The sequence below is a fragment of the Lygodium microphyllum genome, chromosome 17 (genome assembly GCF_053477565.2).
Source record: "Lygodium microphyllum isolate KBCC chromosome 17, Lygodium_microphyllum_v1.1.10, whole genome shotgun sequence".
NCBI lineage: Eukaryota > Viridiplantae > Streptophyta > Polypodiopsida > Schizaeales > Lygodiaceae > Lygodium > Lygodium microphyllum.
The window spans coordinates 19,543,078-19,561,234 of NC_141151.1; the positions used below are offsets into that span (position 1 = coordinate 19,543,078).

The 18,157-nt window shown below is 39.7% G+C and overlaps 1 protein-coding gene across 6 annotated transcripts in view; it reads right to left on the reverse strand.

Annotated features, from left to right (window-relative positions):
• LOC148021647 (Transducin/WD40 repeat-like superfamily protein) overlaps positions 1-18,157 on the reverse strand; it is a 130,483-nt gene that overhangs the window by 14,744 nt on the left and 97,582 nt on the right. For all 6 annotated transcript variants that reach the window (XM_087697113.1, XM_087697114.1, XM_087697118.1 and 3 more), the window contains one exon: positions 18,014-18,061. In XM_087697113.1, the coding sequence (XP_087553239.1) occupies positions 18,014-18,061 (48 nt within the window). The remainder of the gene's footprint in view (positions 1-18,013; positions 18,062-18,157) is intronic.

The following is an 18,157-nucleotide window of genomic DNA, read 5'->3' on the forward strand; positions in this document are numbered from 1 at the left end:
GCCTTCACAAGGTTGAAAATAGCTCTTACTTCTGGACCTGTTCTTATCATTCCAGATCTGGTAAAACCATTTGTGCTGGAAGCAGATGCTTGCGGTGATTGTATTGGTGCAGTGCTAAATCAAGAAGGCCATGCCGTAGCCTTTGAAAGCCGCCGTCTAAATGATGTGGAGAAAATGTATGACATTTATGAAAAGGAGCTCTTAGCAGTGATTCATGCTTTAAAGATATGGAAACATTATCTTTTAGGCAATGAATTCCTTATTAAAACCGATCATCAAAGCTTGAAGTATTTCAAGACTCAAAAGCATTTGCAGGAGAAACATGCAAGATGGGAAAATTTCTTGTCTATGTTTCATTTTCAAATTATGTACACTCCAGGGAAACAAAATGTAGTTGCTGATGCACTTTCTAGAGTGCCTCGCATTGCAACTATTACAGTGGCTCATCATGAAGATTTTCAAACGATGAAGAATACTTATAATGAAGATACTGATTTTGCAGCAGTTTGGTCAAATTTACAGCAAGGAGGTTCTCATCCAGATTATTCCATCAAAGATGGTTACCTTCTCATGAACAATCGCCTTTGTGTCACTCTTCCTGTTCGACAAAAGGTGCTTAAAGAAAGTCATGAACCCCCTTATGCAGGGCATAGAGGGAGGGCAGCCACTCTAAGTGCAATTGAGCGCTACTTTTATTGGCCAACATTACGAAAAGATACACATAACTTCATTGAGGCTTGCCTGGTATGCCAAAAATCCAAATATGATAGGCAGAAGATTCCAGGATTGTTGCAATCTCTTCCAGTGCCCAAAGATCTATGGGAATCTATCACAATGGATTTCATCTCAGGTATTCCAAGAACACCTCAAGGTCATGATATGATTTGGGTTATAATTGATAGATTCAGCAAACAATCACATTTTATTCCATGTCATAAAACATTGAAATCCGCACAAGCTGCAAGACTTTTCATTCAACATATCTTCAAATTACATGGTATGCCTTCTGAGATCATTTCAGATAGAGACTCCAAATTCACAAGTAACTTTTGGCGTGCTTTATTTGAGAATTTGGGAACCACTTTAAAGTTCTCCTCAGCTTTTCATCCTCAAACCGACGGCCAAACAGAGGTGATGAATCTCACTCTTTTGGATATGTTGAAAGCTTATGTTAGTGAACATAAGTCACAATGGGAGAAATATCTTCCATTATTGGAGTTTGCTTACAACAATACAGTGCACTCATCCACAGGGAAAGCTCCAAATGAAATAGTACAGGGTAAAGTGATTCCCCCTCCAATTATTCGCACTAAAGATAAGATTTTTGCTGCTGATGAGTTTGCTTCAGATTTAAAAACCGCAGTGGATCAAGTTCGAGCCACTATCAAAGTTGCCCAAGAGCGACAAAAGAAGCAAGCAGATAAACGAAGAAGACCTTTGGCTTTTGAAAAAGGTCAATATGTCTTGCTAAAGTTTGATAAAAGCAGGCTCAAACAAGGTTCTGGTCAAAATTCATCTTTTCCAAAGCTCTCCAGTAGATACTTTGGACCCTTCAAAGTGATTGAGAAAATAAATGAAGTTTCTTATCGACTTGAGCTTCCTACTCATTGGAAAATACACAATGCTTTTCATGTAAGTTTGCTAAAACCTTACATAGGACCAGAACCAAAGGAACACATTACTGAAGATCCCCCAGAAGTTGAAGAAACAGAGCAACTCTTGGAACCTGAAAAGATTTTGTTTCTCAAGGATCGAACCACGAGAAGTGGCCTTGTGACACGAAAATTCTTGCTAAAATTCAAGAATCTACCCACAACAGATGCACAGTGGGTAGATGAAAAATTCATGAAGGATTATCCAAATATTCTACAACAATATCAAGAAGCTTTTCAGCTGAGGACAGCTGAATAAAAGCCAGAGGGCTGTCACAACTCTATAGAAACAGAATTTGTATCCTTTTTCATTAATTTGTCTATATAATGATTTATTAAATTTATTTCCTTTGCACTAATTAGATATAAAGAAAAGTGCATTGGAGCTGGCCACTGATGAGTGGTCACAGGTTATGGTGGACCCACACGGTGGGTTAGAGAAAAGATAGTTCACACTTCCACCTATATGACCCGATTGGGCGCCTGTGACTAGAACTCACGCATATCATGGTTAGACTCGCACACAGAAAGGATTGATGCCTTGAAGTGTGGGCTAGATCCACCAGAACAGACAGTTACAATCAACAAGATGGCATGATCATGAAATGCTTGTATAATGTGCATGTGTGGGCTGAAAGCTTGAAATGCACATTTCTTTGCATAGGAAAGTCACATGAAGATTCGGATACCATTTTTGCGATGTACACGGAAAAAGCTTTCATATGATACCCATATTGGGGGGGTCCCTAAATTTTAGGAGATCCCTAAATTTTAGGAGCCTCGAATTAGCCTAAAAATGCTAGTCCTAAAAAATAGGGATGTCATTCTAAAAATAGTAAGTTCTGTACTCTGACTGTGCTTACTAAATTTGGTTGTTTCTATTCTTGACAGTATTCAACCCAAAAAGGAAGGCCATAGAGAAGAGACAAGTGTCAAGACACTTGTCACACAAGTTTCCAAGTGTCCCACCACTTGTCACATCTCATGACATGTGGCTGGACACTTGTCTTGTGCTACTCCACTTTCCCCTTTTGTACTAGCTCTCCCCTCTCCTATAAATAAGAGCTCGTTTTTCTTCATTGATCATCATTTTTCTTTGCTGCAAACTCATGTACAGCACCCACAGATAGCCAGAAACTGGCCCCTTCCATCCCATCATCATCCCCCACTTCTCCATTATCAAATTCCTCCATATTCCCTCTTCTATCACTGTTGTTTTACAAGACAGCAAGCCTGTAAATTCATTACAGCACCTCCTTCTTGAGCTCTTTCTTTCATTTTAACTACAAGAAGCAAACTCTATCCATGTACTACTGATCAACGATGGAGAAAGGCTGAATTCCCCTTTTTCTTCTCTCATACTGTAAAGAAATCAGTTCTTATCATTGCATAATAGATAATGCATGTGTGTTTGTACATCTTTGCATGATCTTGTGAGAGTGAGAATTACTTCTTCTCACTCTCAGGTTGATTGTAACTGAGCTCTTCCCTAAGGGACTTGGGTTGAGCAGAAATACATTCCTTCGGGGGGGGGTTGCCCATCTTCAACCCTCAATCTTGTCTTCATTACTTTTACATTTTCATGGCTGTAATTTTGTGAGTAATTTTCATTTTCAGCTTTAAGTGTTCATTCTCTTTTATATTAAATCTCGAAAACAAGCAAATATCATAATTGTTAAGCATACTACGTTGTTCGGGGCGTTTACAAGTAAGTCCTCCCGAGGGAGTAAGTCAGAGTGCCGAATGAGATCTATTTGCCAATGCAACAAGCCTTTAAGCCTAGCAATATGTCCCTGAACATTATAGGCTGAATCAAAAAGAAAAGCATTCTCAATGGTTCAATTGTGCCAACAGCCCCAGTATCTAAGAAAGTGAAACAATATCTTCATATACAACTGAGCCGGTGTGGGGTATTTGGGGCATGCAAAAACCCAGTCAAAAGGGCTTAACGAGAAGCCAACCACTGCTCACCAAACTGCCGACAAGAGGGACCAGATTTTCTTAGCAAGAGGACAAGAAATAAATCGATGACAGGCCGATTCCACACTGGTGGTGCAAAAGAAACAATTGTTGTTGGAGATTCGATACTTGGAAAGGGCTGAAGCAAGAGGAAGACCACCAATCATCACCCTCCAAAGAAAGACCTTGCATTTGAAAGGTGTCTTGTTCAACCAGCCCTCCATCACAGTTACCTTCCACCATGACTGAGGTTTACGCAAACCCCATACAGTATTAGCTTTAGTAAGCAACCATTGATGATCTTTAATTAGAAGATGATACACCTAGTTAGCTGAGGCCTTTTCCAAATTCAGCCGGCCTGCAAGGTCCCAGTCCTGCCAAGGACGATCCAAAGCAAGGGCAGGAAAGGGTTGTCTGCTTTGGAGCACCATCAAAACTGACCCCATAAATCACGGTATCCACGAGGGATCCTGAAAAGCCTTCTGCCTGTACGAAACGATATCAACACATTGCAGCTGGCAAGGGTGGCATCTGCAATTGAAGTCAAGCCCAAACGTGCCATGCGGTTAAATTTTGGTCTGAGCTCGTGTTTACCTTCCCAAGAAAGTAATCACGAGGCTGCCAACAATTCCAGTTGGAAAGAGTTAGTAGCTGAGCGGTCCTCCGCTAGATACCACTAAGCCTTTTGGAGAACCAATTTCTAGGAACATACCAAATGAGCCAACAGGGATGATGAAGGACTAGAAAACCGCGATTCTGCATTAAGAACATGCCACCAAGAGCCCTGAATTTGGATATTACCATGCACAAGTCCATGATTCTCAAGAAAATAACGAGCTATAAAGACCCACGGGTGATGATTCAAGCACATGGCATGAAAAAGAGACCAAAGGAGTGCCAGCATATGGGTTTCAGCATTTAAAATGACCCCACCACCCATGCGTTTGGGGGTACATGCATGCGACCCAGAAATCCATGAAATGCCTGTATGCAAGGAGTCCTTCCATAACATGAAACGAATGTACTGAGTCAGAGCATTCAATGTAGTAGTAGTCCAAGGCAACATTGGCAAGAAATATGTGAGCATTGGCAACATAATTGTCTGAGCCATTTTGAGGCGAACATGGAAAGGCCAAGCCTGCGACTTCCAATACAAAAACTTAGCTGCGAGTTTCTATGAAATCCATTGAAGTAGTTGCTTCGGCCGAACATCAACACCCAACGGGTACCCAAGGTGCCTGACAATGGAACCACGGGGAACAACCATTCCCTGCCAGTCCAGTGACTGTAAATCTAACTCCGTGCAACTAAGGATGGCTGATTTCAAAGCATTGATACGAAGGCCAGAAGCATGACCACAAAGAGTCCAAACATCCAATGCTTTGCGAAGATTATCCTTGTCCGCACGCCAACTGAGTAGAAGATTCCATATGAGATAACATCGAAAGAATTGGATGAGTCACAAGAGCAAAAAAGAGAGGACTCAAAGGGCAATCCTGTCTCACAAAGCGAGTAAGGACAAATGGCTTGGTGACACCACCATTCAGCATAACTCGCGAAGAAGCCTCGACACTAATGGTGTAGATCAAACGAGACATCCGAGTACCAAAGCCCATAGTAGACATAAGTTCTGCGATGAAAGACCAGTTCAAATAATCAAAAGCCTTTTCCAGGTCCAATTGAATCAATACCACCTCATGATTAGAGTGTCTTGCATAGTCAATAGCCATTTGCACATTTAAGACATTATGCAGAATGTTTCGGCCCTTAATGAAACCATATTGAAGAGGATGCACAATGGCAGAAAGATGCTTATGGAGCCAATTCGCCATTACTTTGGAAAAGATTTTATACATAGAACCCATCAAAGAAATTGGTCGCCAATGTTTCAACATAGACGGCGACGGAACTTTTGGAAGCAATTTGATAAGTCCTTTCCATGAGGAAGGCATGAACCCCGTTTCCCAAACCTGCTGAAACATAGGCATCAATGGTTTCACCAGTTGGGTAGCAAAAGCCTCAAAGAATTCATTGGTGAGACCATCCCAACCAGGACTTTTATCCTTGGGCAAGTGTAACAAAACATCCACAACCTCCTCCTCACGAATATCTGTCTCCAAAGTAGTTTGCATGTCACATGGAACCTGATTGCGAACCAAATCATAGAAAACTTAGCGGGCATGAGTAATTTGGTCCGAAGCTGAAGGAGTAGAACCAAGAAGATCTAGAAAATAATTCCTACACATATTCACAATAGTCTGAGGATCAATGACCATTTGACCTTCTGCATCCTGGAGTCTAGTCATATTCTCTCGAGTAGAAGATGCATGGAGAGCTTGAAAGAACTTATGAGTCTGACAAGCATTGTCCTGCAAATTCTCAGTCAAATTTTGTAATTTGGCTTGCTGATAAGATTTCAACTGAAACTCTTTAATAAGATCAGCCAAACGCATAGCCAATGACAGCAAAAATACATCATCTGGAGTCTCCACCAGTAGAGAGCGAACCAAAGCCAATAATTCCTCTGCTGCTTGTCGACGCCGCCGACAAAGGGAGGCATGATGGATCCCATATTGTTGAGCAATCCACTGCACATTAGAGAGCAATCGTTCAAAAGAAGCATTGCCCACAGAGGAGAAGTCCAATAAAAATCTATCAATCAATTGCTACATGTAGCCCCGAAAGATTGAATGCTTCAAATAAGACCAATTGAAACGCAAAGGGAGTCTATCCAGAAATTGCTTAAAAGGTGCAATGGGTTGTGAAAGCATCTCAAGCTGTAGAGGAACATGGTCCGACAAGGCATATTGCTGCAACACTTTCATTTCCAGCATCTCAGAAAGAAAATCATCATCCTACATGATGTACATGGGGTCCAACCGCGACCATGTATTTGTATACTGCGCAAAATGGAAAGTAAAACCTGTAGAAGAAGGGTGTAGCCATGGCCAGAGATCTTGCTTAAGTACGGCAAGAGCAAACACCTTCCACACACAGCTTTCTGGAGCATCCATCACAAAATGCTCTGATGTGGACTGTGAAGAATCAACACACATATTAAAATCCCCCATCAAAAAACCCCGTTTGCCAAGTGACAAAGAGATCTGCAAAGTATTCCAAAGATCCCAACGGGATAAAGGGTCGTTTGGAGCATAGAGGCCAAGTAACCATAAGATCTCTCCTTCAAATAAAACTTCAATCACCACAAAACAACCATGCACATCATTTTTTATAAAAACAGGCTGATATTTCTCATGTACAAACATAAGCACACCAAAATAGTACCTGGCATGTATCCCTGCATAAAACAAGTGAAATCCATGGCAATCCACAACTTTTCCTGCTTCAAAGTGACTCTTGTGCTCAACAGCACACAAGACATCCCACTGATTCTCATGCAATATAGTCCACATGGCATGTTGCTTATTGCGAGAATAAATGCCTCGCACATTCCACGTGGCTATCTTCATATGTATTCAAAAAGAAAATCAGGAACGAGACAAAGCTTGCCTCGATTTAACCTTTTCTGCGAGAATATCAAGGACTCCCTCATCCAAAAAATCAGCTAACACACCAAAAGAGTTCTGACAGCCAGATTTAGAGGTAGACGGTATATCCACTGACTTGGGGGTGGAACGGGGATAACGACGATCCCATGGGGTAATCACGTTACCTCTAGCATAAAAAACCAACTTAGCAGGTGGGCCCTTTGGACCATCCGTATGTGCTTTCCTAGTAGGCTGATTCCGAGGAGCAGAAGAAACCATAGCATGAGCAGTGTGCTCCGAAGACAACATTTCTTTCCTGTGCATATAAGTACGCAAGGAATCTTGTGAAGCAGTAGGCACAGTATCCGCCATGCCAGCATCAAACCTTTGACCTTTTTTTGCACGTACGTCTACCCAGCCATTGCTACGGGAATCCAAACCCCAAAACATGTTGTTTACCTTTATCCAGAACTTTGGGTGGCTGGGTTGCATCCTGCGACGGAGCATCAAGCACCATATCTTCCATGGGCAGCAAAACATGCTCAACATCTGAGGTCGGTTGCTTTACTGGGCATTCGGCCATAAAATGCCCTAATTTTCCACAGGAGAAACAATGCCTTGCAAAGTTACCCCATTTCAAATGAAAGTGCAATAGATGCATGCCAGAGCAATTAAGACATAACCAAGCAGGCCTTTTCTGAGCAGTGTCCCATAACATGCAAAAACGGTTACGATTCATGGCCCTTAGGCTTGGGGGGACCAGAACAATGCCCACAATGGCCATGGCATCCTTTAATAGTGGCCAATAGACGGCCGGACAGTTTTTCACCTCAACCCACACCGGTCATTCACGTTGAAGCAGGCGCTGAAAATCAGCCATTGGGCGCCATGGCACAACATGAACCAAACAGCGATCAAAGAACAATAGCAGTTTAGACAGTAGATAAGCACGATTCTTCTCACATTTCAACAACACCTCATAAAAGCCTCGGGGCCCAACAAAAATCTCTTCAACACACTCCCCTTGTAGTAGACCTTGCAGCCATTGGCGAATATGGGAAAGCACTGGGATCCTACCAATGAAAAAGAGTATAACAACATGTTCATAAAACACTGAGAATGAGCGCAAAACATTTTTCGGGTCCACAGTGACTTCCAAAACATCTTCAGTTCCAGAGTCAGAAAACGCTTCATGATTATGTTAAACATAATAGCCAAGTAGAGTGTTGGCAAACTCCAACAAATGCTCCCAGTCAACATCTTGAGAATCCACAGAATCAGAAGCAACCTGCGCATAAGAACATTCTTGATTATCTATTGTCTCTTCCGACGTATGCTTGGTGCGTTTGCCCGCAGGTTCGAAGTCAAGACCACGGGGCATCTCCTCTGTACAAGGAACCATACCCTCTGGTTTCTCTGTATCAGAATCCGGACCAAGGGCTGCCACCGTTTGGTCGATAAAGGCCATATCCAGACCAGTCATATTGTATCACCAGTTGTGCAGGTCCGATGCAGAGCCAGGAGCTCACGGAAGGCAGAAACAGCACATTTTTTTTTCTCTCTCTCTCTCTCTCTCTCTCTCTCTCTCTCTCTCTCTCTCTCTCTCTCTCTCTCTCTCTCTCTCTCTCTCTCTCTCTCTCTCTCTCTCTCTCTCTCTCTCTCTCTCTCTCTCTCTCTCTCTCTCTCTCTCTCTCTCTCTCTCTCTCTCTCTCTCTCTCTCTCTCTCTCTCTCTCTCTCTCTCTCTCTCTCTCTCTCTCTCTCTCTCTCTCTCTCTCTCTCTCTCTCTCTCTCTCTCTCTCTCTCTCTCTCTCTCTCTCTCTCTCTCTCTCTCTCTCTCTCTCTCTCTCTCTCTCTCTCTCTCTCTCTCTCTCTCTCTCTCTCTCTCTCTCTCTCTCTCTCTCTCTCTCTCTCTCTCTCTCTCTCTCTCTCTCTCGATTGCCAAATGTTTGGATCTACACTCAACCACATACTCACACTTTGAGCTATCATTTAGGAGGGTAAAGCACATGGATCTATTATTGCTATGTGGACTTCCATAGAGCATTTGATACAGTGCCGTGAGCAAAGCTCATGCAGAGACTACAAGAGTTGGGTGTTCTTGATGAGGTGCGTTGGGGTGTCCTTGCATCATGAGTCAATTAGTAGACAGCTCCGAGCTCCAAGAGGGATGATGCACTATTGGAGTGAAGCAGGGCTACCCCTCTTCACCCACTCTCTTCAAGCCACACATTCATAAAACATCATACTACATTGATAGATTGGAAGGAGATGGAACTAGCCTTGGGGAAGTATTAATACATTTACTACTGCATGCCAAAAATATTGTGCTTTCTCAGACACCCTAGAGGGGTTGCAACGCCACCTAGGTGTACTAAATGCCTTTTGCTCGAAGAGAGACCTCATTGTGAACCTTGCGAAAACCAAGGTTATGGTGTCTAACATCTCCATCCAATGGATATGTGTATCCAAGGATTACTTTTGCAAGGCCGAGATTCACTATGAGTAGAGCAATTGAGGATGGACTGATCTGAGGCTATGCAGCATTAGGAGCCATGGAGAACCAGTGCGTGCACATACAATTCTAGGAACCTCGGACGAAGCTTTGGCTATTGGACACATTGGTTACACCAACAGTCTTATATGGAGCTTCTTTCGGGGGATCCACCAACACTCTTACATGAAGGTCCTATTTGGAGATAGAGTCTCTATCATAGATGGAAAGCTACAACAGAGCAATCACTACTTGATTAATGGGAGCAAATGGAGAGATCCCTAGTGATGATGAACCAGTGATTTTTATGCACATGCTTTGAAGCCTCCTAAGATATAGATACTCTAGAGTTGCTCTAGAGTCATCTAGGTAGCTAGCATTATAAGGTGGGTGACAATGAGTGCCAGTATGCTCAGATAGACATATGGTTGCAACTGTATGGGCCACATATAGCTCACCTTCCACCTCTATAGTACAACTCAGATTCCCCTTTCTTAGAGCTCAACCAAGGGGAAGCTAAAGAAGGCCACAAGATGGACATTGTTCAATTACATACAACCATGACTTGGTTGACACCTACCAAAATTTAGGGATGAAGATGGCACTCTACCAAAAGCATCTTCTACATGTATCCTTAGATGTTTTCATGTTTGACATGTACAAAAGGTACGGTATGGTAATGCAGGATAAAATATGGCACTAAATGGTTCCTTAATATTTTTTAAGGTACACTATAATAAAAGTATGTTACTTTATCCTAAAAGCAACTTACAATCCAATTCTTCTTGACAAAATAAGATAGAGAATTTCTTTGAATCTCAAATAACATAATCCCATGGGAGAATCATATTAGTGTAAGGAATATTTAGCTCATCCCAAAGTGTAGTTCATCGGAAAAAAAGCATCCATTAAGTTGGTAACTTATGGTACTGATAAAGAAGGTACAATACCTAAAGTACGGTATAGTATAAAACCTTTCATACGTTGTTTTAGTGCAATTATGGAAGGTTCTATGACCCAGCCAATATACATGGACATACACCTATCGCATGGAGTATAAGATGCCATTCATCAACTCCCAACATCCTCACACCAGTTACATATAGAGACCGATTGCTATGGAGTAGATTTCCTTTCCCTAAAGGGCCAAATCTGCTAGCTTTGCTAGGCTTGAATCCAAGACTGAGGAGTACTACATATACACATGCCCAGTGTACTATGAGACCAGATGGCAATTCCAGTGTCTGTTTCGAGAGGGCTTCAAAACACCACCAAAGATGATGATCTTTCCAAATCGATGTTGCCATGGACTTCCTTTTGGAGCTATGCCAACAGAGAGATCACCTCATATAGTCCCACAGGGAGATATCTTTGGGATCCATTGCTACATTCCATTTATCAAAGCTCCAACTATACCTTATACTGCAGAGCACGCTGCATACCCTAGGTCAACTCATAGCTCCACCACAAGGAATCACCTTAGACAAAGCTAGAGAGAGATACAAAGTGTGCTGCCTGCTCTACGTCCTTGCCTGAGGCACCACCAAAAACACAGATGCCAAATAGTGCTTGCACATTCTCAAACAACTCTACTTGGACGCTTCAACTTATTTGAGTTGGATAGACTCACAAGAGATATCTTGGGACGATATTGATCTCCACATCTGTTTCATATTCTATTAGATTCCTAGATTTTCTTAAGTATTTTCAGTTATTTGTTGTTTTCTAGCTACATATTTCCGTTTAGAGTATCGCTTCTTTATTCTACTAAGGAAACATAATGGTTCCTTGAACTTTAAATGTATCTAGATTTATTCCAATACGCCGATTTGGCCTTCTATAGATGTAAATACAACTCTATTTGTATTTGTATGTGAACATGTAAAACTTGACTTCCTTCTAAATTAGGGTTTACATCAAAGATTCTTCAATTACACCCTCCTGGAACTGAGTTTTGCTAAGATCACTTGAGGAAAGTTGTGAATTGGTTGAGAGAATAGAGAGGAAGCTGAGGAGAGAGGAAATTCACTACTTTCCTATTGAGAACGTCTAATAGCTTACAGTATCCAATTTTCAGCCCAATTTAATTAATTTTCAGATTTTTAATTTTGAAAATTAATTTAGTTATTAATTCTTAATCAGGAAATTAGGTATGCCAATCAACAATTAAATTGGCTAGGCGAAGTTGTCATCCAAGCAATTCTCAATATTTATTAGCCCTTGAACTAAAAATAGATTTCATGCAAGAAGAATTCACTTTTTGTGTCATTTATCACCAAATGATGCTTGAATATCTCATTGAAAACAATGTTCTAAGTATCTTCTATGCTCCTCTTCATTCTTTCAATGCACAATCATGTCCCTGAGGAATGTTTCTACAAGTGCTCTATGTGGTCTAAAAATCTTGTCCATTATACGATTGAACTTGGCAAGAGCATTCATAAGTCTAAATGGCATGACAGAAACTCGTACATCCAAAAGATGTCCTAGAAGTTTTAATGTGTATCTGATGATACCCACTTTTCAAATCAATGAAGTTGAATATGACTAACCCCGTGCAACCTATCCATGATATCATTGATCCATGGAATCGGAAATCGATCCTTGATCCTGATTATATTCAAAGCATGATAATCAATGTGCATATGCCATGAACTTTGGGCAACAAGGAAATGCACCCATCATATTTAGCCCTCTTCTTAAGCTAGAGATATTCATGTCTCTAGCTTCATCTTTATGTTTATGTTAGTGTTGATAGGTTCATATAGTCTTCTTTCGAAGAAAATACACCATGATGGAAGATCCTATAATGATATGGTTTCAATCCCTAACCATTCATTTGAGTTTTATGCATCTTGTCTGAGATGTCCTATAACTGATAGCTACCATTGAAGTATCTCTCTTGTACAATAAAAGATCCTTCCCATTTTGCTTCAAACTTACCATCCTTCCTATTGTCAAACTTGATATCATACTTAAGCACTAAGATCCTTTCATAATCTTGTTGCGTTGAATCAACCCTTTTTTTAACATCTCATTAACTTGTCTCATTACCTCCTCCTATGGGTTGCAATCATTGTGAATGGTAGCTAATTAGGAGGGCTACTGTTAGGTATCAAATCTGTGGCATAATCCTATAAATGCGGCATAATCCTATAAATGCACCAAACAACATTGTATACTCAACAATTATAATATTCACTTATTTTCAAGACTTAATGTTCCAAGAAATGAAAAGAGAAAATACTTAAAGAGTTAAATATGACAACTAAGAGCCATGAAAATGTAAAAGTAAAAGAGATAAGATTGAGGGTTAAAAATAGCAAAACCCGTGCCCAAGAAGGAATTTATTTTTGCTCAACCCATCTTTAGGAAAGAGCTTAGTTACAATCAACAAGAGAGTGAGAAGACGTAGTTCTCACTCTCACAAGATCATGAAAAGATGTGCATATACACACGCATCACTACCTATAGAATAAAGACAAGATTTCTTTAAACGATAAGCAAAAAAAGAGAAAATCAACCCTTATCCATCATTGATAAAAAATACATTGATACGGCTTGGTTTTTGTTCTTGAAATGGAAGAAAAGCTCAAGGAGGAACATTGTAATGAATTTAGAGGTCTGATGTTCTGCAAAACAATGAAAGAATAGGGCAATGTGGGATATTTGATAGTGGAGCATGATCATGTAGATGGATGGGTTGACTTCAACTAAGGTACAAGAGTTTACATCTAAGAAAACTAATGTAAAAATGAAGAAAAACAAGTTCTCTTTATAAAGTAAAGAAATAGCTAGTACAAAAAGGGAAAACGTAATAGCACAAGATCAGTATCCAGCCACATGTCATGAGGTATAACAAGTGGTAGGACACTTGGAAGCTTATGTGCCAAGTGTCCTCACACTTGTTCCTTCTCTATGGCCTTTCTTTTTGGGCTGACTGTCAACAATAGAAAAAACCAAATTTAATAAGCAATGCAAAAACACAAAACTTACTATTTCTAAAGTTGCATCCCTATTTTTAACTAGCATTTTGAGACCAATCTAAGGCTCCTAAAATTTAAGGACCTAAAATTTAGGAATCCCCTTAATATGAATGTATATGAAATCTCCTTATGAGCATATTACAAAAACAATGCTGAAATCTTCATACGAGTTTCCCATACAAAGATACATGGATTTCAAGCTTTCTACCTACACATGCATAGCATGAAAACATTTCATAATTGTATTATCTTGCAGATTGTAACTATTTGTTCTAGCAGATCTAGCCCACACTTCAAAGAATAGATCCTTTCTGTGTGTGAGCTTGACCCTAATATGCTTGAGTTCTAGTCACAATAGTCTAATGAGATCATATAGATAAAAGTGAATACTATTTTTGTTTTGATTCATTGTATAGGTCCACCATAAGCTATGACCACTCATCAATGACCAACTCTCATGTACTTTTCTTTATATCTAGTAAGTGCAAAGGAGACGAATTTAATATATAATTAACTATACAAGTAAAGAGAAAGGATACAAATTCTTTTTCAGTTGTGTTATGACAGCTCTTTGGCTTTTATTCAATTGCCATGGACTCAAATGCTTCTTTACATGGCCGAAGAATGTTTAGGTAATCCTTCATAAATTTGTCACCTAGTAAATATACATCTATTGCGGGTAAATTTTTGAATTTTAGCAAGAATTATCATATCACAAGGTCACTTCTTGTGGTTCAATCCTTCTGAAACAAAATCTATTCAAGTTGCAAGAGCTCTTTTTTTTTCGACTTCTAAGGAATCTTTAATAATGGGTTCCTTGGGTTTTCATCCTGTGTAAGGCTTTCCCAAGCTTACATGGAAAGCATTGTATATTTTCCAATGAGCAAGAAACTCAATTTGATTTGAAACTTCATTTATTTAGTCAATGACTTTGAAGCATCCAAAATGTCTACTAGAAAGCTTTGAAAAATATAAATTTTGATTGAAATCTTATTTTAGCCTACTTTTACCAAATCTCAACAAGACATATTGATTGATTTCAAAAGTCAAATGTCTTCTTCCTTCGTCTACTTGAGTTTTTTTTGTCATTCTTGGGCAGCTTTAATAGTGGCTTGAACTTTTTCCATTGTTGTTTTCAAATCTGAGGTAAACTCATCAACAACAAAAATACTATTTTTAGTCCAAACGATTGAAGAAGAAATCGTTTTACCATGTATTATCTCATTTGGAGATTTCCTTATGGATGTTTTCAATTAAATAAAAAGAGTGACACAAACAATTATTCATGAGAATATAACCATCTTTGATGAAATAATCTAGATGAGAACCTCCTTGATCAAAAAAAATTTAAACTGCTACAAAATCAATATCTTGGTCATAAGTATTATTCATTACTTAGAAATCTTCATGATGAGCCACTGTAATAGTTGTAATGCGAGGCACCCTAGAAAGTGCATCAGAAACTACATTATGTTTTCCCAAAGTGTACATAATTTGAAAATAAAACATAGACTATAAATTTTTCCATCTTACATATTTCTCCTACAAATGCTTTCGAGTCTTAAGATACTTTAAACTTTGATGATCAATTTTTATAAGGAACTCATTATCCAAAATGTAAGATTTGAGATGCAAGCTCTTAGCTAAAAGTACACAATAGATAGTCGAGACTCGAGAGAGTGAAGACACAGCTTGACACACGATCCAAAATCCCAAGTACGTAAGCAAAAGTACAAAGTACAATCCTTAGACCTTAGGGTTGTTAAGGTGCATTCACACCCAAAAGATGCAAAGTATGGTAAGTGACTAAATTGTGTAATATAAATATACAAAATAATAAATAATGTAACGGGGACCTTACGAGTAAAAAGTTCCCTGGTGTCGTACTGTGGATCACCGACAATCCTCTATGAGCGTAGGTTAGCGCCCGAGCACGTGCACATGAAACAAAAGAGAGACAAATGAAGACTGTGTTGGAACAAACCCAGAGGAATGAAGATGCATTGAGCTCTAACTCACATGTCAAGCTTCGACATTTTATCTCTTTCTTCTCTTTTATCTCTCCCATTTCATCCCCACAATATGCTGCAAGTATGGAAGCGCATAGACAATGTGACTCGATCAAAGGCACGTCAATATAAATTCCAAGTCCTTCTCCTGTGTTATTTATTTAAATAATCACTTAAAATTTTATTGCTAGTAATAAAGGACAGTAAGAAATGCTTAGGAACTAGGATTCGTTGATAAATGAGTATGATGGTTCAACTAGATTGTAAAAAGGTAAAATGAAGAATGGGTGTGATGTTATTTAAGATACGGATTATGCAATATTGTCGGATTGTAGATACCCACCCTGCATACGAATGGGCGCGCTATAATAAAGACAATAATCTTTTCTATGGCCTAGACATGTTCTTATGTAAGCATGCGTCAGTGCAATAAAGTTTTTTTAAATCATGGACTAAGTGTTGCTAATATGCTGCATGGAACATTGTGATTAAAGGTGATTGTTTTAAACGAACCACTAGTTGGAAAGTGATGCTCATAGCTTGATATTGAGACGAAATTATTGTTTGGTAAAGATGTTTGTGCCTAGATATGCCTGGTTTCGTTTCTGATTGAAGAGATGAAACATGAATGTGGATAAGGTGAAATTATTGTCGGCATGTACTCTCCCTTGATTCTTGCCATCATAGCTTCCACTCCGCTAGTTTATTAATTGTCTAGAGTGTAGGCCACCTCCTAGACGAAAGGTCAAACGTTCAAGGAAGGTTCAACCCTTATGGAAATACGAGAACTAGTGAGATCTAATCATTTAATACTATTGACTGGTCCTTTGATAAACAAAGAAATCCTCGACCATCATGGTGGATGGTAATGAGCACCAAAGCGACTCTAATTCAAAGAGGGAACCACACGGTGTGTTCAACCTAGGTTAGAGTCAAAGCATTCAATGGCAGGATATCAGAGGAAGGAGAAAACTCGGATGGGCTAAAGAAACCCAACAATATCAATTGGAGACTAATTCAATGAACATTGTTATAACCCTGTTTGAAAGATATTGTTTTCACTGTTTTTGTGTCATGATTAAAGGTGTGAAATGAACATTGTTTAAAGGGCTAATTAAGGAAGCGATTTATATATGTTTCGCACATAAACTTAATAAAATAATTAAACATACCCAAATGTGTGTGTGGAAAGCGAGGGAATGGTCATTACAATGATACTATCCAATGGATGGGTAGACACAATTTGTCAGGTGCTTTCCAATGAAGGATATAAGAACAAAGCCGAACGTTGACTTCCTAGGGTGAGTGTCATAAATCCTAACTACGTGCCATTTTAGGGGGCTAGAGCTCAGATTTTGGCTTATGGGCAAAGGGGCCGAGCTCGCTCCTTGTCTCTCACTCTCTTTGAACCAAGTGTGGTGATTAGTCCACTCTTACCCTTGACAGAGTGATCTTCAATTTTGAGCGCTAGAATGGTGATTGAGACTATTAGGTCATAGGTCCCTCAGGTCGATCCTAGTGGTTCGAGGCCGTATGTTTTACTAAGTGGCCTAACTAGCTAAGTCCGTCAATGCTGTGAGGATTCCGGAGGGTGCTACTCAGGAGAGGCATCCGAGCGACTACCAAATGTCCTCTGCCGTGGCTAGGCTAGGGGCGGGGTACGTCACATATGTGCATCCTTAGATAGATGGATATACATAAATAACAACATGTAGGTATGTAAATATACACATCAGTTCCCAGTGACCTGTAATCCAATGTCTGCATGCAGTAGTCCTCATGTTAACACATGGCAGATAACATGATTGCCCAAGGTTGTTTCTGCTCAAATAAACAATTAGCGAAGTAGCTTCTCCAGCCAAGACATTATACCTGATATTAAGTATATCAAGAGGCCCCTACTTCTTTGGAGAATATCAGCTTAGAGCTTTTCATAAACCCCCCCCCCCCCCCCCCCCCCCGCAACACACACACACACAACAAAGATCTGCAAACGTATAGATGTATATATTCATATACCTTAGACATATTTGTGAAAGCCCATCAAGGTACCCCACAGGTTTATGCATTGTCTTCTTTCTTCGCTTTGTTGAATATGGTATTACCAAATGAAATGGGTGTATCACTCAAATATGGACTTCTACGAACATTATCATCTCATGCATCTAAGAGCCCTATTATCGATTGCCAATGGCTCTATCATTGCAGCCCATACAGGATAGGACAGCTTATTCACGCTTAGTTCTATTTATGATCACTCACCATAGAATCCTTTCTATTTTGCTTTCTACCTCCAATTCAAGGGTTAATTTGCATAGCTCATTAACCATTAAGCTAGGACCAAGTTCATCCATGAATAGCAAGCTAGACCATCAGTAGTATCCATTACCAGATATGTACAGACTTAGCAAATTTGCTTTTGATTACCTTTCGACCTCCAGTGTAAAGGTAGTTTCCGTCTTTTGAAAATTGAACCTACAGATTCAATCAAAAGAAAGTGAATTAGACATCTTGATTCCAAAACTGATTAATCATGCTTATTTGAAATGCTTTACCATTTCATTATTTGTT